Here is a 22,438-nt window from a genome sequence, read left to right as displayed (position 1 = left end):
AGTGACTGAAGGTTTATAGGTCTTCCTCTGAGGAGTTGAAAGAATAAGAAAGAATAAGAGAGAATATGGAAGAGGTTGGAGGTTGACTTCAAACATCTTCCCAATGAGGTATTTCCACTCGACTATCGGGAATAGAGTGAGTACTGAGTGGGCGCAGAATTTCTGACCCTCCCAAGGGGGTAGGTGAGGGTCAGAGCCCACAGTGGGATGCCTGGGGAGGTAGATGACTCTTTAATCCTGGAAAAGTCTGCTTTGAGATTAGAACTTTCGTAAAATGATATGATATGCTGAATCTCTAAATCTGGTGTTTGGGGAGTGAGTTTTATAAAAGGAGATATTTGGTGCAGAATGAGACAGACAAGGCACCTTCGCATAATGTCAGGGTGGATTCTGAATTATACAAGAACACAGAAGTTTCCTCCCTCAAACTTTTGTAGAGACATGTTTGTGAACCACTAATTTTCCATTTGTATGTACGTGTGTAAAGTGGACCATGGCTTTTAATAGATTACTACAGCTTTCTCTCCCTCTAGAAAAGGTTTCTCAGGGCACTGATGTTTAAGGTAATTCCAGAAGAGGGTGGCCATGTCACAGGCATGTGTGAACCTCTGAAAACTGAAGTCCAGTCTTTGGAGGACCATTATGTTCATGAGACCACACTGTATGAAGCCTTATGTTAAACTACCTAAGTGACCTGTGGAGTTCTTCATTCAGCATTTCTAAGTTTAATTTACTTTGATTTGAACAACACTGGGGCCCACTCAAAGGTATTCAAGTGGGAAATCAGGGTGGGCTGCTGTGAATATCGCTCTGTATAAATAAAATACTGATTGGTCAGTAGCCAGGCAGGAAGTATAAGTGGGACAAGCAGAGAAGAGAATTCTGGAAACAGGAAGGCTGAGGCAGGGAGATGCTGCCAGCTGCCATGATGAGGAGCAGGATGTAAAGTACCCGTAAGCCACAAGCCACGTGGCAAAGTATAGATAAATAGAAATGGGTTAATTTAAGATATAAGAACTAGATAACAAGAAGCCTGTCATGGCCATACAGTTTATAAGCAATATAAGTCTCTGTGTGTTTACTTGGTTGGGTCTGAGCGGCTGTGGGACTGGCAGGTGAGAGAGATTTGTCTTGACCATGGGCCAGGCAGGACTGGAGAAAACTTCAGCTACTGTGGGCAGGCATATGCTTCTACAGGGAGACTTTTGGTGGCATGGCTATGTGCCTGAATTTTGGCTCAGGAAGACTCACAGCCTGCATGAGTAGCAGCAAGTTGAACATGCTTCTAGACTCTGGAGTCCACTCCCAGAGGGAGATTCACTGGAGAACAGCACTGATCCATCTTGTCTACGTGGACATCCTCCAATATACCTATGTTGAGAATCAGATTTCCACAGGAGTTTTGCATAAGCCCTGTCCCATCCATGGCATGGTACACATATATTAGTACAGAATGCAGAAAGAATGCTATTGCCCAGTCATAACTGCTGAATTATTGGAAAAATAGAGGGGAAAGGGGCATTGGATTAAAAATGGACAGAATGCTTTGGTGGTTGAGCAGAAGGTCTGATGGTCTGATGACAAAACTAAAGTAGGTTGATAAAACTGTGTCCACAATGCTGCTCTGGTCACAGGTCTTATGCCTGAATTTTTATATGCAAATTCAAATTTATAAAGTCGGTTTAACTGAATTGTTATTTGTGCATAGAGTTTTCTGCCTGAAATATGATTTTCTCTCCAATTCTACTGCTTAATAGGCTTAAAATTACTGTAGACTGTGGTCTACCAGCGGCTTGTTAAAAGGAGTTTACTCCCTTTCTTTATTCTTTACTCTCTGCTTTGAGAAAGGGCAGCCAAAACCTCTTCCTGTAACTTCTGGCTGACCTCTTCCTTGTGCAGAGAACTTAGAAGAGCCACATGTCAGGTGCTGTCCCCTGACCATGCTGGTAGGGTGAGGGCGGTGTCCCCTGGGAGCAGTGACTGAGTCCTTCTTGAACAAGGCTCTCCCATGGTCGGCTGCTGAGCTAAGCCTGTTCACATAATGCACTAAAATACCCTTGAGCATTCCTTTCCTCTGGGATTCCAGAACTCTCAGCCATTCATGCAGGGATCACGGACACTGACCTTGACCACATTGCCATGAGCTCTTAGGGTCAAAAACTTGTGCATGTGCTGTAAGTCCTTGAAAACACCCTTAAAAATGTTTAAGTAGCTACTTATACATGCATCAATGTGGGCCAAAACTACTGTAGAAGCAGGAAAATTCATTTAAAGAAAGAAAAAACATATTGATAGCAACAGAAAGTCATGTTTTCACAACTGATAAACTAGAAGACTAAGGGGAAAACTATAGCTTTAAGAATTATTGAATGCCTGAGAAGAGTCTGGCCTAAGGAGAAAAGGTGCGAAATGGTTCCCACTTAAGGATAAGGACGTCCATATTTGATGTTGTTATGGACCTGATTGTGTCTCACTCAAAACTCATATGTTGTGGTTCTAACTGCAACACCTCAGAATGTGCCTATATTTGAAGATAAGATACTTAAAGAGCTGTTTAATTAAAATAAGGTCATATGGCTGGGTCTTTATCCAATGTGGATGGTGTCTTTCTCTTTGGAGGAGAATGGGACACAGACACATCCAGAGGGCACACCCTGTAAGGAAACAAAGAGAAATGGCTACCAGAAGAGAGGCCTCAGGAGAAATGGATCCTGTAGATGCCTTGGCCTCAGACTTGAGACACAGTACGTTTCTGATGAATAGGACCTTCAGCCCCAGTGCTCAGTGGTTAGGAGTGTAGACTGCTCTTTCAGAGGCCTTGAGTTTGGTTTTCAGAATGCACATCAGGCAGCTCACAGCCTCCTGTAACTCTAGATTCAGAAATTTGTTGCCCTCTTCCTCCTCTGCAGGCAACTAGAGAGTTGAGCCACTGCACATGCCTACTCAAATAGCCCCAACAGCTCCCGTCCTCTAGACTCCAGGCCAAGAGGAAGCCCCAGAGTCAGCCATATGCACAGGCCTCCACATAACACACAGGCATACACACAGTTAACAATAAATCTTTAACAAAAGGCTTCCAACCTGTGGCATGTCACTGTGGCATCCCGAGCTGACTCATGTGCACAGGCTGACTTCAAAGGTCTGTTAGATATCCATTGAGCCAGGCAACATGGAAATAAGAGTAATGGAGTCTGACCTCTTGCAAGAATAGAACTACTGTTTAACTGAAACAATTGAGGAATATCAGTTTCTCTGTGGGAGTGGAGACTGTGCCTGGGTGCATGGTGTTCATGCTTTATAGGACAGAAGAGGGAACTTTGGTGGTGGGGGGGGTTGTTTATGGCTCCAAGGTCAAATGAGTTCAGCAGATGTTCTCATTGTTAGGATGGCTTTCTTGTTCTTATACTTGTGCTGAGTGGGGAGTTTCTTTGCTCATCTGAGGTTTCTAGTTTTAGGTGGTTAATCCTTTAGGACCCATCAGGGATGATATCTTGAGAGTCTGTGGAGGACTGCAAACCTCAGGGAGACTAAGCTGTAGAAGTGCGGTGACTGAAGTCATCAATCTGAGGCTATCATTCAGCACTAAAGCTTCTGCTGAGCATGCACAGGCCCTGGGTTCAATTCCCAGTACCACAAAAAAAGAAAGCAAAACAATGTAGGGAATGGGTGCCAAGGATAAGACAGATAAAGAAGCAAGAAGGCTTCAGCAGGAACAGTGGAGACCACATTTAGTACATTTTAGTAGCGTTCCAGCAGATCATGTGATCTGAGTAGGAAATTCAACATGATGGAAAGCTGTCTGAGAGACAAACACTGGGGGCACTGAGTTGTAGTTGGAAGTTTTCCTGTATCCTGCCCAGTCCTGCAGCTACTCAGTCCCAAGTAAACACACAGAGGCTTATGTTAATTAAAACTGCTTGGCCATTAGCTCAGGCTTATTACTGACTAGCTCTTACATTTAAATTAACCCATAATTCTTATCTATGTTTAGCCACGTGGCTTGGTACCTTTTCTTAGTTCTGCCTTGTCATCTTGCTTCCTCTGTATCTAGCTGGCGACTCCTGACTCAGCCTTCCTCTTCCCAGAATTATCCTCGTCTGCTTACCCTGCCTAAACTTGCTGCCTGGCTACTGGCCAATCATTGTTTTATTTATCAACCAATCAGTGCAACACATATTCACAGCATACAGAACAACATTCCACAGCACTGCGTCCTGCATATGGTAAAATGGGAGACAGTGTGTGGCTGGAGAGACCCAGCTTGGAAGGACAGGAGACGGTGCTGTGAGGAGGAGAGCTCATTCTTGAGTGTATTTTCCTATAGTGTGAGCTGGCCCAGGATATGGGAATCAAAGAGCAAAGGTGGATCTGCTTCCAGTTAGCACAGGGGCAGGAGTCAGTCTGAGGCCTGGCTTTTTACTAGACACAAAGAGAAAAAAACCAGACCCAGGAGGCAAATACTGCAGAACCAGGCCCAGGAAGGCAGATGCTGCAGAACCAGGCCCAGGAAGGCAGATACTGCAGAACCAGGCCCAGGATGGCAGATACTGCAGAACCGGGCCCAGGAAGGCAGATACTGCAGAACCAGGTCCAGGAAGGCAGATACTGCAGAACCAGGCCCAGGAAGGCAAGTACTGCATGCTCTCACCCATTTGTAGAAGGGAAAGGGGCAATTTTATGGAAGTAGAGGGTAGAACAGTGATCATTAAAGAGCTGGACAGTGGAAGCGTGGTGGGGGGAGGAGGGGCTAGAGAAAGGCTGGACAATAGCTGCTGGAGTGCAGTTAGATGATGGGATTAGCTCTTAAGTTCTACCGCAGAGTAGAGCAAATTCAGTCAGAATTCTTAGAAGAGAGGATCTAAGGCTCCTAAGTTCTAGATGTGGCAGTTACCCAAATTTGATCCTTATGCATCACATATGTGCATCTGATTATAATAATTCTATAACCTGTAAGAATATACACAAAATTACATCCCAATTTTAAACAAAATGTTTAAAAATAGACACAAAGAAAGGTCACCTAACACACACACACACACACACACACACACACACACACACACACACACACACACAAAAGTTCTAAAAAATAATATATCAAGTTTCTGAAAGGAATTTTTGTAATTTATTGTCAACAAAATGGCTGAATTAGTTGACAAGGCTGTCACAAAGCAAACACAACATATTGGCAGCTTAAGTAAGATTTTCCTTTCTTACAGTTTGACAACTGGAAACCTGAGGTGTCTCAGGCCTGGTTTCTGCTGGGCCTTCTCCTGTGGGCTCACAGATGCTATCTTCTCCCTGAGTGTTCACATGGCTTTGGCTTTGTGTGTGGGTTCTTGAAGTATCCATGTCTCCCCTGTGTGTGAGAATAGCATTTCAGTGATCCACCCCAAGAGCATCATTTAGCTTGCATGACCTTTTAGAGACTCTTTCTCCTAATGTGGTCACATTGAGAGGTGATGGGGATCAGGAGTTCATTGAATTGGATTTAATTATTTCCTCAACAGTTGAGAAAACTAGTTGACTCCATGTGTGCTTCAGCAGCTGCTTCTTGAGGCCAGGCCAGAGGAGACAGTCTAACAAGAAAACTGGAACTGCCTGCATCATATGAAGCTACCAGGCTGGAAGCATGGCCTCATTCCTATTCAGGCTCAGAGGTCACATGTGTCCCTGCTGGGCAATGCTGGTGGCCAGCTGAGATAGGAATCTCTTGTGCAGCACATGGGAAGCTGTATGGCATGGAATTTCTTCCTTGTTGTCAAAGAGAGGTCAAGGATGCCTGGATGTCAAAATGAGAGCAGGAAGGCAGGGGTAGACCTCCATTTGTGTGTGCAGAGGGACAGCAGAAGCACTTGATGAACAGGCTTCAGGAGTCTAGTCAAAGTCCTTAATCCTGTTTCATTGGGAAACATCTTCTAGTTAGAGCTTAATCACAAGAAATAAAATATTAAAATAAAAGACCAACTTTCAAAGCCATGAATGGGTTGAGCTTAGTGGTAGTGTCGAGCATGCTTGAGGCCTGGGTTCCATCCTAAGACTGAAAAAGAAAACTAATAACTAGTTATACATTAAAATGATGTTTAATAAAATATACTTGGATATTTAAAAAGACAACTGATAAAAAATTGATTATGGAGGACATAATAAAATACATTTTTGTATTACAGATAAAGTTAATGGAATAATAATCAAACTAAGACACAGTCTGCCAACCTCACTAATTACAAATAAAAAGAAAAATAACATTTCTGTAAGACTCTAGGAACTATATGCACACAAGTAAAAACCATATTCAGAGTCTTCCATCCCCAGGGTCTCCTTAAATGACCAGTTACAGGGTTGCACCTGGAAAGGCTATGCTCTAGAGGTCCTATTTAAAATCCAATAGAGCTCCTTGTACCTATGATGGCTCCTGAAGCCTTTAGTGCCTCTCCACATACGACTCCATATCCTCACTTCTAAGGTGGGAGAGTGATACCTCCTGTCTCATAGAGTTATTGTATTAACCAAGCTCATTCATAGAGATCTTAGAAAATGCTATGGGTATGTCATCACTCAAAGATGTCACCTGCTATTGTATTGATCAGATATCATTCCCCCCTTTTCCTATGAATATATTAGGTGAGTTGGGATTCTGAAAAAAACAAAAACAAAAACAAAACTCCACTGTAGTTTCTTTAAAAATCATGACTTAAATCTGTATCCCAGAATTAAGCACTAAAGTGATATATTAGAGCCCACATGGCTTGGGTCCTTGGGTGTGATGAGAGATTGAAAAAAGGACAGACATACAGATACACATACAAGAAAACTGGGAACAGGTGGAGGACTGTTAATTGTTGGAGTGGCACCTTCTAACACTGCCAGTCCAGAACCTCAGCGTTTTTATTAGGTACAGCCCAGGAGGAGGGATTAGCTAGTCTTAGTAGGAGTTATCTGTAAGCCAGTAGCCTCAGAATGTAAGTAACGTGGAGGAGGAAGCTGCACTTTCTAATATCTGTGCACACTGGTCACTCTTTCATAAGCATTAGTACTCAGACTTCCAAGGATATCTTGGCCATCCCTCTGATCCTCGCTTGGGTAAGGCTTTGCTGGTCCCATGTGGTTGAAGTCCTCAACGTGGCCATGCCTCTGCCAACAATGCACATTCATTCAGGACTTCACTCACTCAGGGCTTCCTCAGCATCCTATGGCTACATAATTGTTGAGAAAATGACCAGTCATAAAAGCCCAGATCAGTTAAACACATATTTATAGAAATTTAGTAATTAATGTGTGTAAATATACTATTAAATTTTATGAAATTGAGTAACAAAAATCTGTCTGAGTAGAAGATCTGTTTTAAACCATAATTTAACAAATAGAACTTGAGCCTAAAATCTCATATCTAATTAATGAAGGCCACAAAGTGTGTTGAGATGTGGCTGAGAGGATTAAACATAATTTTCTTTGTCTTACACAAGAGGTGGTAAGACCCTGGCTCATCAATTTATCATTTATGATTGAGACACAACCTACTTTTTTATTACTAAACATTTAAATGTGATTATTACTAGAATTAAAAGTTCTAAAAATAATTGTACTAATAAGGGAGCAAACAGAACATAAATAAACATTATACAAAGACAGCCATATAGCATGTCAAAAGTGAAGTATCCAAGCAAGGTGGAAACACAAGTTTTGTCTGGACTTAGCTTTTTTTTTTTTTTTTTTTTTTGGTTTTTCGAGACAGGGTTTCTCTGTGTAGCTTTGCGCCTTTCCTGGAACTCACTTGGTAGTCCAGGCTGGCCTCGAACTCACAGAGATCCGCCTGGCTCTGCCTCCCGAGTGCTGGGATTAAAGGCGTGCGCCACCACCTCCCGGCTGGACTTAGCTTTTAAACAGGATCTCAGAGGAATGTAGAAGAGCTGAAAGTAAACTAGAAATCCAAATAAGTCTTGATAATAGAATGGAAATGACAGTGTGAAAAGGCAGTGATACATGGTGTCTACATATGACAGAGTTAATGCTTAACAGGCAACAGAACAGAGACAACACAACAGTCATTTCCAATGACATGATAAAAGTATATCAATCAAACAGCGATCTCTGAAAATTAGCAGACTTACGATCTTTCCTAGTGTCTATTGAGAATACACATTCTTTTTAAGACTAAACAGAATAGCTGCAAAAATTCCTATACTGAACCGTGACTTTATAAACTATGTTTTCAGGTCTGTCTCTGAGCACAGTATACAAATGGCAAATTAAAGCCAGGAGAAATGGCTGGACTTGTAGTCTAATGGTAGAGCACACATTCAGAATGTGTGAAGTACTGGTTTCATCTGAGGCAGTTCAGAAACAGGAAAGAGAGAGAGAGAGAGAGAGAGACAGAGAGAGACAGAGAGACAGAGAGACAGAGAGAGAGAGACAGAGAGAGAGACACCCAGAGAGAGAGACAGAGAGAGAGACACCCAGAGAGAGAGACAGAGAGAGAGACACCCAAAGATAGTACTAGTAGAAGTAACAATATTTGTGGTATAAGTAGAATTTGCAGTTACACCCAGCCTAACAGTAACATGCACCACTCCAAATAGATTTACAAAGTACTAGATTAGAAAGTACCCTACTTTGGCATTCAGACACTTAGCACACACTACTCACACACCAAGGCTTTGAGGTGTTGGGCCTCAAGGGTGGGCAGGCTCATGATCACACCACAGCCTTCACTGAAGTCCTTGAAGCCACACTTAAGGATTGAAATGAAGCTTTGGGTATTTTAGTGATTTTTAATTGAAGCAAAATATGCAGACTGCCTTGTAGAACTGGCTTGATGTACAATCTCTCTTTAATTCACGGTGGTTTAACTCATTCAGTAAAATCTGCTGGAATTTGAATGTTGCTCCATGGTTAGTGCTATGCCATCTGAGACTCATGATGTGGGACGCAGGCAGCAGGCCAAGGCTTCTGAGAGCACTGCCATTGAGGTGTGGTTTGCATGGGGCCCACGGCAGCCCTGAGGACATGCACAGCTCTGACTGCCACTTTGGGTTTGTATTCCTCTTTTTCACGGAGTGTCTTGTGGGGTCATGCAAATGAAGGGAGAGGGATTTGAGAAGGATTAGCACAGAGAGAAGGACAATTGGCTTTTAGATCAAGGAACAGAAGACTTTATGGTATGTATTGTCCAAGAGAAGACACCAGTAAAAAGAGCAGCACTGCAGTGAGGAGAGAAGGCAGAATTTGGTAGAGAAAGTTCTAGAAGGAGGACCAGGGAGATGCAGTCCAAATAAAGTTTAACACACGAAAGAAGGAAGAAAGGAAGGCCTGCCATTGACGCAGCTTGCTGGGGGAGCTGACCAAAGTGACTGCCGTTCAACCTGGATGATAAAACCGCTCTTGGAAAAGTCTGATGAAGAAAGATCACGTTCTGAAGTGCGAAGATAAGCGTATGGGAAGGATCTAGTTGCTTCTAGAAGTATTGAGCGGAGTTCAGTATAGTGCCTAGACAGGAAGCCAAGTGTGTACTGGGCCAGGCCATTGTCTCCCTGCAGGGTGGGGATGTGCAAAGTGGAGATGCTCAGCAGGTACAGATGCCCCACCCCCAACACAGGAAGTTTAAGGAAGTGAGTGCTGGCTGCACTCAGGTTCTATGGAAGGAAAAAGAGAGGTTCCCAGTCCAGGGGATAAACTTGAGAGTCCAGTAACCTGCCAAGAGATAAGGCAGAGGGGACAATGCCCACCCCTTACACCACACACACACACACACACACACACACACACACACACACACACACACACACACACAGTGGGCTGAGGTCCATAGTGTGGGTGTGCATTAAAAATGTGTGGAAAGCCTTTTTTTTTTTTCCCCAGAAAGAATAGGGCATATAACAGTCCCAGTTTCCTTCTCTTTCTTTTGGTTGGCTAAGATGATAGTAGATCTATTTATAAGGTCAAATGCACGGGGGAAAAGCCACCCGGATGGCATGTCCCGGAATGGAACAAAGGTAGATATTTTCGTTTTAGCCTTGGGTGTCTTCTCTTTCCAGTCCTGTCTTCTTCACTTTGATGCACTTCTCTGTACCGTGATGTCTAAGATGTCTGTACTGCTTCTTAGCCTGCGACTGCTGCTGAAAGCTGACTACAGTGCTCCGTGCTAGAGGGCTGCTACTGATCCCCAAAACTCCTTCCAGGCTCTGAATCCCACCCCCCCCCCCCAGGTCCTCTGGGCTCTCTCCCATCGTGTGCACTTGCATTTCCATGCCTCTGGTGGAAACACAATGATGGGGCTTTATCTTTAGAAGGTGGGAGGCCCTCCCAGCCTCCACTCATGAAACAGATTAGAGAATGGCCTCTCTAGGAGGCCCAGAAAATGAAGAATGAGCCATTTCAAATAGGACTGAGACGTACCTGAGGACAAGCCACAATGCCGAAGGGCTGATCTCAAGGGACCCTTTGGCTACAGAAAGGTGTCACTTGTTCCTGTGGTCAGCCTTCACAGGCCTACCGAAGGAAAAGCCTTCTTGTCATTGGTTGAAAACACCATGTGATTCAGTGGCCAAGCGTCTCCTGCCACAGCGGAAACCCTGGGTTCATCTCTAGCTCTGGCTAGAAGAGAGAAACGGGACCACCTTTGCTGAGTGTTTTTTTTTTTTTTTTTTTTTTAGAACTGTAGACTTGCTGCCATTTGGAAAAGAAACAATAGAGAGTTTCAGTCTAAGCTTCAGGCAGGAAGTTTTCTTAGGAAAGATTGTCTGTTAAATACAGGCCTGTGCAGAGCCCTGGTAAAGCATCTCCTCCCTGCCCTTTGCTTTCTAACTGCCTGGAAGCCACTGCGTGTTCAGACTTTTTTTTTTTTTTTAGACTTAAAACTAAATAGTGTTGCCTGCCGTGCACCCCTGTCTCAGCCTTCACCTGACAGTCTGCATCTTGATTTGCACTTTGACATTCAAGTGTCTTTTGTCTTGTGTAAGGCCATTGGGTGGCTGGGCCGGAACAGTTTGGAAAGAACCGCGGGGAGACAGGAAAACACGTCATGCTGACAGCGGAGCGCCCGTTCTTCTCCTAAGCCCTTTGGTAGAGACGTGTTGCCTTTCACAAAGCCTTGGGGAACACGATGAATGAGTCTGCGGGGGAATTAGAAGCCCCTGCTGGCCTTGGAGCATCCTGAACTGTATTAAGTTGGTGTGCTCCCGGAGGGACAGGAAGTCATTACATTTGGCTCCTGGCGGGGGAAGGGTGTGAATCTCTGAAACACCAATGCAGCTCCCTCACTTGGAAGGACAGGAGAAAGCACCAGCCCCAGGCAGACTCCTGCATTGAAGCATCCCAGGAGGAGCTGCCTGCAGGCCAGAGAAAGCTGCTGAGGAAACAGCTGTGCTACCATGGCCGTCACATTACCCAAGGAGCATAACAAATACGAGCAGAGGGGATTTTTTGGGGGTGGGGTGGAGGTGTTTTCTTTTTTCTGGCCTGGCAGAAATGAGCCAGGGATGCCAAGATCCTGCCAGCTGGGTATGTATGCCTCCTGCTTGTTTCAGACCCACGTTTTCTGCAGAAATGTCACTCTGCAGAGTCTGAAAGTTGCATCTGGGCCAGCACTTCCTGAGACTACCTGAAGTTGTGGGCCTGCCTGAGCAAATGCTTCTGCTGGATGGGGCCCTCCTGGAGTTCTGAAATGCAGCAAGTCCAGACAGTTGTGTGTGATGAAGGACTCCACACAGATTCCAAAGATTTAGAACAAAAAAGATGTGGAGCATTTTTTCCTGGTCTGCAAAGACATATTTTACAGGCCTAGAAACCTACCAGTGTGCATTTTTTTTTTTTTTTTTTTTTTTTTTTTGGTGAGTGACGGTCTCTAGGACCTCACTCTACAGGCAATTATCCTTGAATGCATTTTTCTTTGTTGTCATATCATAATCCGATTAGCAGGTGGTGAAGTTGGGCTCTAATATAGCTGAATGGGAACAAAGTACATCTGTATGAAAGGACACATTGGCATTCATTACTTTGTATGCTGATCTAAATCATGATTAGAAAAGACTATGCCTGATATTGGGCCTTCCCACCCTCCTCCTCCTTTCTTCCTCTCTGCACCTGTCTCCAGCTCTCTCCTCCCCCTAGCTGGGTCCCTTACTTGGAACACTTTGGTCATACTGGCACTGGCCTGGAGTGATTGGTTACCCTGAAGCTCAGTGACTATTGAAGGTCTCCCTGAATACCCTGTCCCAGATCCTCTGTCTTGTTAAAGAGACACAGGCCGTCTTGTCAGCCTCCAGTTCAGCAAGCCTCTCTTTAGGCAGGCCCTTCAGCTCCTCTGGATATGGTGCTAAGCAACTTCACTTCTCAAAGGAACAGCTCATTCAGCCCAGCAGCGCAGCTTCCCCAGAGGCTTCTGCCCCTACCCCCCATTCCCGGCTGCTGTTCAGGGCACTCTGTTGGGTCTTTTGTCCACTCGAGGTCCTTCCGCACCTTAGGGGACAGTTGCTCCACCAGCATCCCAACCCCGTCCACAGAAGCCATGTGTCAAAACACTGACATGCTTGCCACTCATTCTCCTCGGTGAGATGCCGGTGGAGCAACTGTCCCCAGCTGTGACCAAATTGTCTTCATTACAGGTACACTGGATGGCTCAACACACATAAATCAACAAATACAGTTCGTTGCTTTGTATAGAAACCACAGGATCATCTCAATAGATACAGAAATGGCCTTTGATAAAATCCAACATCCCTTCATGATCAAAGTAATGTAACAGGGGTGGGGGGGAGGCGGTGTTTAAGGATGAAGGGATCATACCTCAACATAATAAATGATATGTATGACAGACCTGTAGTAACTGCCATACTAAACGGGAATAACAGAAAGTACCCCACAAAGATCAGGCACCAGCATGGGGTCCACTCTCTCCACTCTTATTTAATACACTACTTGATGTCTTAGCTAGAGGAGTGTGACAATCAAAAGACATACACAGGATCCAGATAGGAAAGAAAGATGTCTGCAGGCTCTGATTGCAGATAATTATAGCTATATCAGTGAAAGACCCTAAGGAAAGACTCCATGAGAAAATTCATAGAATTTAACAGTTTTGGGATTGCCTAAGAAATGTTACCATGCCATAATTTTAAACCAAGAGGTAAGGAGAGTTACAATGAAAGTTTTAAAACACTGGAGAAGATGTAGAAGATGGAAAGATCTTATAAGCTTGTGCTGTCTCTCTCTATTGCTGTGATGAAACATTGTGAGCAAAGAAACTTGGAGAGGAATAGCTTTATTCAGTTTACACTTCCGTACCACTGTTTGTTCATCACTGAAGGAAGTCAGGACAGGAACTCAAACAGAGCAGGAGCTGATACAGAGGCCATGCAGAGGAATAAAGCTGTAGTGATGTCCAAGGCCCCAGCTGCTGCCTAGGTCCATGTCTGTGTCCAAGGTCCTGCTGCAGCTGGGGTCTGTGGGGATGTTCATGGCCCATGCTAACATGGGGATCACTGGGACCATGTTGTGCTGAGCCAGCCCAGACCTTCACTGGTCCTGTGATGGCTGGCTCTGCCCCTTGCTGGATACTGCAGCAGGAGAGATGATGGCCCTACCCCTCAGGGGTGAGCATGCCCCTAACATGGGGATCACTGGGACCATGTTGTGCTGAGCCAGCCCAGACCTTCACTGGTCCTGTGATGGCTGGCTCTGCCCCTTGCTGGATACTGCAGCAGGAGAGATGATGGCCCTACCCCTCAGGGGTGAGCATGCCCCTCACACTCTGGAAAGATGGCCCCACCCCTCACCATAGGCACGAACCTCATGTGGGAAGCACACTGTGTATCTCAACAGACCACATACTACAGCTTCCATGACAAGATTCTTGTCTTTTTGTTTGCTTGTTTGTTGTTTTGTTTCTTTGTTTTGTTTAGTTTGGGGTTTTTCTTTTAAATTTGGTTTTGATTTGGCGGGAGGCGGTTGCAAGGCAGAGGGAAGATGTAAGGACACAGAGATAAGTGGGATGGGAATGCGTGATGTGAAATCCACAAAGAATCAATAAAAGTAAAAACAGACAAAGGAAACCAAACAATCTGCTCCATGGCAGTTCTGTTTTGCTGTTCTGAAGGCTGTGTAACTACAAAGTTATTTTTAAAAAGTGACGTGTGATCCCACCGCCACCCTTCCATTAGTGTGCGTGCAGTTTGCAGACCCAGCCCTTGGAGAGTTCAGGGCGTGCACTGCCCTCACTGCTAGGCTGGCATGGCCATTCATGTCTCTTCTGGTTTCGCTATGCAGGCTTTTAACAGTTTAGCTTTATTGATGTATTTTAAAAGGCAACTCAGGGTTGTACTGGATTTCTCTACTCTTTTTCTTTTTTTAATTTTGTGTATTTATGTTCACATCTTCATTTTCTTTTCCTTCTGCTTGGTTTGGGTTTGCTTTTCAGTTTTTTTCTATTTCTTTAAATAAGAATCTTACCTTAAAGGTCTGTGATTTCTGAAATATGAATGTTCAGTTCTATAAACGCCCTCTCAATCTGTGATATGTAGTATTTTCATTTCCACTCAGTTCCGCATTTAGTTTTTCCCTGTGAAGTGTCATATACACAGCATGTGTTTTGGTGTCAAGCTACATGAGCTTTTTAATTTTTTAAAAAAAACTTCTATTGATTTCTAATTTAATTGTATGTGGTCAAAATTTGTGAATGTTAGTGATTATTTTAAATCTTGAGAGGTTTATTTTATGGGTCAGAATATCATCCATCTTGGTAAATTCTGTGTGGATGTCTGCTGTTCCTGGGTAGAATGTGCTATGGTACCGGTAAGGTCCGGCTGTCCGACGATACTGTGTGCTGCAGTCTTGTTTGATTTCTGTCTAGATGTACTGTCAGGGTAAAGGAAGAGTGACATGTTCAGGTACAATGAGGGTTTGACATGCTATAATCCACAGGCACATTTGCCATTCTTACCTGTTGGTGTTGCCGGTATTTGTGTGATGCAGTTCCAGGTCTTCTGTTTGGAAAATGCTTATTTAGAACTGCTCTTGGTAGACCGTTCTTTCTTGCCTTGTGAAGTGTAACTGAAGCAGAAACCGTGGGCTGCTGGGCTGCTGTGTGAGTACTGACCTGAAGTATTCACTTGTCTTTGGAGTGGGTTGAACTGATACTGAACTTTTAGGCACAATGTCTGTGCATTCATCGCTAAATTTTCTTTGCTGTAATTGCAGTTTATGTGATATGAATATAGCCGCTCTTTTTCTTCTCGTTAGTGTTTGCATGGTTTCTCTTCTATATCCTCTTATTTTCAGTCTATCCATGCCATTACAGTAGAAGAGAATTTCACATAGATAGAATGTAGGCCTTTTAAAATGCCACTCTGTAACTCATGTTTTTAATAGGCATGTTTAGGCTTTTCACACTTAATGCAGTTAGTGATTGGTAGTGCTCCAATGCGCTATTTTAATTTTGTTTTCTGTTGGTTTTCTCCTTTTAGCTCCTTTATTTCTTTTATGGTCATTTCTTAGAGTTCTTCAGAGCTTCTTTGTGCATCCTCTGTATACACTGCTGGCAGCTGACCCCCACGTAACACTTGCTCCTGCTGTTTCTCCGTCCTCGGCGTGTGCAAACCTAACTTCCCTTAAATCTCTTGGTGCTCACATCTACGTCACAGTTGTTCTAAATGTCCTTTGTGTATTCTTGGAGAATCACATCAAAGTCATGATATTTTAATTTCATTTTTGTTTTGTTTAGTGTTGAAGATTGAATTGTGCATATCAGACAAGTGTTCTATCACTGATTATATGATTGTATATGTATATATATACATATATATCCCTAGACTAATTTTGTTCAATTTTTAATTGACACATAAAATTGAGCATATTTATGTGTTCATGGGTATATGCATTGTGTAATGATGAAATTGAGGTAATTAGTATGATCGGCCACCTGAAACATATATGGCTTCTTTGTGGTTAAACATTTAAACTCCTTTCTAGCTACTTACATCTTTTTCTTCAGTTTGAAAACTGAAGCATTTAACTGTTTCTTCTTCTTTTCCTTCCCACCCCCGGGTTCTTCTCGCACAGTCCTGATGTTGGAACATCTCCTTGCAGGAGATCTTGTCATCTGCTTCCCTTTTTGTTTTCCTTCATCTGTGAATGAGAGTTGTAATGGATACAGGAACCTGCTCTGCTTCTGCTGACCCGCTGCTTTCTGATGAGAAAATCACATTTTGCCTACAGCCACACTGTCATTCCTCTCTTGTAACTCTGAGAATTCTAATCCCATTCAGGAGTTCAATTTGTGGCCATGTATTTTAGCAGAGGATCTCAGTGCCTGGAAGAGGACCCAGCACTTAGGTCTTCAGAGCCGTGGTTCTCAACCTTCCTAATGTGTGACTCTTTAATACAGTTCCTCATGTTTGTGGTGAACCCCAACCATAAAATTATTTTCATTGCTACTTCATAACTGTCATTTTGCTACTGTTATGAATCATAATGTAAATATCTGTGTTTTCTGATAGCTTTAGGTGGCCCCTGTGAAAGGGTCACTGGACCCCTGATGGGTCTCGACCCTCAGGTTGAGAAACGCTGCTTTAGAGTGCCATTTTTTTTTCGGGGTGTGTGTGTGTGTGTGTGTGTGTGTGTGTGTGTGCACGCGCATATTTCAGCTGTTATTTCTTTGAATACTTTTTTTGTCTCTTCCCTTGACACAAGTTAGAGCTTTGTCATGTGGGGCCCCAAGGATTTATACTTCAGTTTTTCAGTCGGCTTTTTCTCTGGTGAGTGACTTGCTATTCTCTTGTCTAGATGTCTTCTTGTTTGTGGATCTTTCCCCCATACTTTCTCTCATATTACTGTGCCTATTGGTCGGTTCTGACTTCAAGTATTTCTGTTTTAAGTTCCGGACTCACCAGGCTCCCCTTTATTGTGCTGCTGCTCCTTGGAAGCTGCTTCTCCCCATTTGCTTCAAGTGTGTTTGCAACTGCTTGCTGAGTACTTGTTGAAGAGGAGACCTTGCAGTCTTGCAGTCTTGTAGTTCCCCTCTCAAGCCAGCTGCGAAGCCGCAGGCCTCTTTGCATCTAAGCAGGGGTAAAAGTCCAGGCTCCCTGTGATGCCTCTCCACGGACTCCACAGGAAGAGGATTCGGTATAGCCCAGAGAGGTGGAAGACCTGGCTCTCTCTGTGGCCTCTGCCAAAGAGGCAGAATGAAGATTGTGTTAATAAAACTTCCCCAGAGTATTTGCCTGTATCTCAGCAGTTACCACTGCCTACCTCTGCTTCCCCTTTCCTGTTCCTTTGGCTAGAGCAGGCTTTCCTTGGGGCCCCTTTCATTTGGGAATCTACTGTCTATTGAGTTTCTCATGTGCCAGCTTCCCAGAGGGATACATGGAAGATGGGGGAAGGCAACTCACTGTCATGTCATGGATTTTTTTGTTGTTGTTGTTTGTTTTTAGAGAGGGTTTCCCTGTGTAGTTTTGGTGCCTGTCCTAGATCTTGCTTTGTAGACCAGGCTGGCCTCGAACTCACAGAGATCCACCTGGCTCTGCCTCCCAAGTGCTGGGATTAAAGGCGTGCACCACCACCACCTGGCATTTTTTTTTGTTTTTTGTTTTTTGTTTTTTTTCAGGATTCTCAGCTGCCCTGCTGTTCTACTTCTTTTCGGAGCCTCCTTTGTTTTATATAATTCCCAAGAGTTTTGGCTGTGCTTGGAATGGAGGAGGGAATTGGAAGAAATATATCTTCTTCATCTTGCTTCAGAATAACATAATTACATTCTATTTTCCATCAGACCCCTGTGTGTTGTGTACTTAAGTTTTCCCTTGTCAAAAACATTTCACATTCCTGTCTATACTGGTTAGTTTTTATTATCAACTTGACATAAACTAGAGATACCTGGCAAAGGAGAACTTTAATTGAAGAATTGTCTCCATTGGATTGGCCTGTGGGCATGTCTGGGGGATGGGGGGGGGGCATTTTCTTAATTGATAATTGTCGTAAGAGGACCTGGCTCAATGTGGGTGTACTTTTCCTAAACCAATAGTCCTAAGCTGTGTTTTAAAAGACAGTTGAGCAAGCCAAGGGCAAACACACCAACAAGCAACTTTGCTCCGTGGTTTCTGCTTCAGCCGCTTGCCTGGAGTTCCTGATATCTCTCCATGATGGATTATAACGTGTGTGATCAAATAAACCCTTTCCCCCTCAAGTTACTTAGGACATGGTGAGTTTCACAGCATAGAGAAGTACAGAAAGAGAACAGGAACAGAAATTGAGAGGGGCATTGTGCTGACAGACCAGACTGCTGTTTGGGGAAGATTGGGAAAACATTAGAACATTGGGCCGCAAAATCCACTGAGCACTCAGAGCTCTGTGGGCTGTTCTGTAGGAGCTTAGACGATAAGAACCTGGAGCGCAATGCAGACAATGGAGGCCTGGTTGGTGAAATTTTGCAGAGAATTGGTCTCTATCAGGGCTGTTGGTGTGGCATGTATTAAGAACCTGTGGAAGGAGCTGGAGAGATGGCTCAGTGGTTAGGAGCACTTGTTGCTCTTTGGTTCACAGGACCCACATGACAGCTAACAACCTTCTCTGTAACTAATTCCAGGAGCTTCTATACTCTTGTCTGGCCTCTATGGACACCACATGTATGTGCTGCACAGACAGACATACATGCAGGCAAAACACCCATACACATAAAAAAAATCAAAGTAAATAAATAATTAAAAATTGAATTTGGAAGTGAAATGTTCTTCTTTACTGGAACAAAGGATGAGGTCAGCTGGACCTAAGAAATCAGCTGTGGTTCATAAGGGATTGGTGTCACTGAGGTAAAATCTTCTAGGCAGCGTTGCCTCTGGGTCAACTGTGGTCCAAAAGGACTAAGGCAACAGTTCAAGCTGGCAACAGAGCTTAGCAAATAATATATAAGAGCTGCCAACCTCTACTGGTTTTGAAGCCATGAAGGGGTCATGGAGGAAAGCTGAGGCTTGGCACCATATAGCATGGTGAAGTTCCTAAGATGAGGATAGCGGAGACCATTGGTGAAGGTACAGATCACTTACAGTGGAGTCCCTGGGATACTGGAGATGCCAGGACGTGGAGTAACTACCAAGGCTTCTGTGGAGTACAGGCTGGTCCCTGAACCTGTGAGGCAAATTGTGTGTGGCTACGGATGGCAGAGCTGGAGAGGAGCTGCTCAAGCCCTTTGGAGCCCTGAAGATCATGAGTGGGTTCCAGATGTCAGACACTGAGCTGCAGAGTTTGGATTAACACTACTGAGTTTGGGTTTTATTTCAATATAGTTATTTTTATACCCAGGTTCCTCCCTTTTGGAGTAAGAATGCCTGTAACTTCTTTTTCATTTTTACAGGAATCCACAGTTAAGACACTTGGATTTTTAAAGAGATCTTGAACTTTAAAATATTGACAGTTTTATAGATTCTGGAACTTTTAAGAGCTGGACCGTATTTTATATTGTGATGTTAATGTTAGCCTGAGATCTTAGAGGCAAACAAGAAAGGAAGGGTTATGGTTGAACAGTGATGTGTTTGTGTGTCAAGCTGACAAGATGTGGATTCCACTAGTCAATCTGACACAGACTGGAGACACCTGGGGGAAAGGAACCTCAATTAAGGAATTACCGTTGTCAGACTGTCTTGTGAACATATCTATGGGGCATTTTCTTGATTCCTAATTGATACAGGAGGACTCAGACCTCTGTAGGAGGAACATCCTTGGGCAAGCAGCCTGAGCTCTATAAAGAAGGTAGCTGAGAAAGTTACAGGAAGAAGCAAGTAAACAGAGGTCCTCCATTTGGGTTTCTGTTTAAATCTCCTGCCCTGAACTCCTGCTTTGGCTTCCCTGGTTGGTGACCTATAACCTGTAAGATGAAATAACTTCTCTCCTCCCCAAGTTGTCTTTGGTGGTGGTGTTTAGCACAGCAACTGAGCTAAGATGAAAACACCATGCAGGCTTTCTCTGGCTTTGTGCCTGTCACACGGGTGGGTATGGGTCACATGTCTTCATGGAGCAGCAGGAGCAGTGGCTATCATTAGTTGAAGGCTCCCTGTGTGATCATGCCCTGTTCTAAAGGGTTTATAGATGTGAACTCATGAAGTCCTCATAATAGCCTTCATAATTAGTTGCATACCTACCCACACATCCCACATATACCTCATTGAATGCAGATGAAAGCTGTGTTGTCTGTTACCTTCTTTAGACAAGAGATGGCCTTAGCTCCCAATTCTACCTTTCAGCCTCCCCTTGCGTTAAGTGAGAGGGACTTTATGAGTTGATAGAAATATGTCTTTCTTTGGAAGTCTACAGAATGACAGTTGCAACTTGACACAGCTGAAGGAAACATCAGGGATTATTTTTGGAGAGAAAAGAGTGATAATAATTGAACCCAGATCCTCCCACATGCTAGACAAGTGCTATACCAAAGATTCAAATACTGGCACTGTGGAAAATATGTGGGGAGTAGAAGACGTCTTGAGTGTATGTGGATTATTGAAATGAACACAGCCCAGTGCCCCAGACTCATGGACATGACAAAGTCTTCTCTGGATCAGGCCCAAGGAAATGGTAACACCTTCCCCTAATCATATGTAGGTGTTGACAGTGTATGCAGAAAATGTAGATTACAGCTTCCTCCTCTGGGATGTTTACAGCCTGAGACTGTTCCCCTAGAAAGACCTCCTCCTGAAATTAGGTTAACCCATCTCCTTGGTGGGCTGTACACTGTAATCCTGCATCCTCATTCAGCTGTATACAAAAACTTGCCTCATTGATTTAGACGTACAAGATAAACACACTGAGTTTCCAGAGAACTGCTGGTGTGTCTCCATCAGAGCACACGGCCCACCCTATCTGTAAGTGTGTCAATCCTTTCTTCATTCCCCATTGCCTCAGTTGGACCAATCCCTTAACTGTGCAGATCATAGCAAGCGGCACCCAAACAGGAACTCACTTGACCACCAGGAACTCCCATTAGTCAGATGAGGGAACATTCCCATGAAAAGCATGAGGAGAAGGGTAAAGAGAGGAGTGTGCAAGTGCAAATCAATGCAATGGGTGTAAAACATGGGCCACAGACTCTAGAGATATACAGTATACATTAAAACTTGGAGGATTTGAAGGAACTTCAGAGATAGGGTAAAGATATTACAGCTCCATCAATTCAGAGACTTCTACCAAGATTAGCTGGACCCACTTCTTGTTCCCTTATATGCAATAAACCTGTAGCCACATTCAGCTGCATACGTTAAACCTACCTCCTATATTCATATATATAAAATCAACACCCTGAGTTTCTGGACCACTGCTGGTGGAACAGAGTCTGTGGCTCATACATTCACAGCTTTTATATATGTGTGTCTGTATATCTGTCCTTTGTTCATTCTTTCACTACTGGAGTCAGGTTTCCAGGAAGTAGCCACATGAGTTATGGCAAAAATCTTTACAGCCTGAACGAAAGATCAATTTTTCCTCACATACAGGTTCTGGGGCCATATTCTTCTGCAATAACATTTAAAGAGTCGATACCTTTTAGTTCTCTCCAGGAACCAGAGGCCATAACTGTCTCTGTTTTTCAGGTTGGGCTTCCCGATGATGCTTGTGTCCTGCACCATAGGGATGTGCTATCTCCTGATCGCTCATGTTGTGGTGGGATGGAATTAATAGCTAGCCACCATTTGAAGATCAAGGGAAACCTGATCATCACCGGGATCAGCCAGAAGACTTCTCCACAGCACCTCTGGAGAAGAAAGGAGCTCACCATGTTCTCACCATAAAACAGAGCTTTTTCCATCACAGTATTGTTCAGGTGGACGATGAGAAACCACAGTGTCTTCTCCCTGCAGACAAAACATGGGAAATACAAGTTAACTTACCGAGATTCCCTACAGAAAATATGCGTATTTCAAAAACACTTCTTGCGGTTCTATATAAGAGATGGCACAAACCCACCCGAGAAGCTGTGCCTTTTGTCGGTTCTCCTAAGAGTAAACAGTTTGTCTTACTGTAATCCCCCCATTTTAAAATAGTCACCATTTAGTTTGTATACCCCTTGAGTATGTCTCTTTCTGGGAAGAAACATGCCGCTGTTAAGAAAGCGTTTTGTGTATTTAAAAAATAAAGAATCCCTTGACAGAAGCTTTTGTAATTTATTTGCCTTAGTAGTTTAGATGACATCAAACTGCATTTTATCCATTTTTATTTCTTCTCTGGAGCTTTCAAATTAGTGTTTAAACGTCTAGAGATTTGGTTTGCAGAAGACTAGACGTGCCTTTGAAATAGCATTTTTATATTAACAGCCTAGAATAATCACTTTCCATTTTGAAAACGACACATGCTATTTCCATCAGTTACACTGAACCTCGATCAGTATGCTCGCCTCTGTTCTCTGCTCATCAACATTTTTTAGGTGTGGTTCTTTTGTGCACCACCCCATGTCAGACAGAAATAATGACAG

At 43.7% G+C, this 22,438-nt stretch overlaps 1 protein-coding gene across 1 annotated transcript in view; it reads left to right on the top strand.

Moving 5' to 3' along the window:
* Positions 1-22,091, top strand: part of Oca2 (OCA2 melanosomal transmembrane protein) — a 284,223-nt gene extending 262,132 nt beyond the window's left edge. Inside the window, exon 23 of the mRNA XM_052763431.1 lies at positions 21,561-22,091. Within this exon, the coding sequence (XP_052619391.1) occupies positions 21,561-21,645 (85 nt within the window). The 3' untranslated portion in view covers positions 21,646-22,091. The remainder of the gene's footprint in view (positions 1-21,560) is intronic.
* The last annotated feature ends 347 nt before the right edge of the window (positions 22,092-22,438 follow it).

Source organism: Peromyscus californicus, unplaced genomic scaffold, assembly GCF_007827085.1.
Source record: "Peromyscus californicus insignis strain IS unplaced genomic scaffold, ASM782708v3 Scaffold_4__1_contigs__length_199733344, whole genome shotgun sequence".
Taxonomy (NCBI): domain Eukaryota; kingdom Metazoa; phylum Chordata; class Mammalia; order Rodentia; family Cricetidae; genus Peromyscus; species Peromyscus californicus.
The sequence above is the reverse complement of the archived record's forward strand: the minus strand, read 5'-3'. Positions and strand labels throughout refer to the sequence as shown.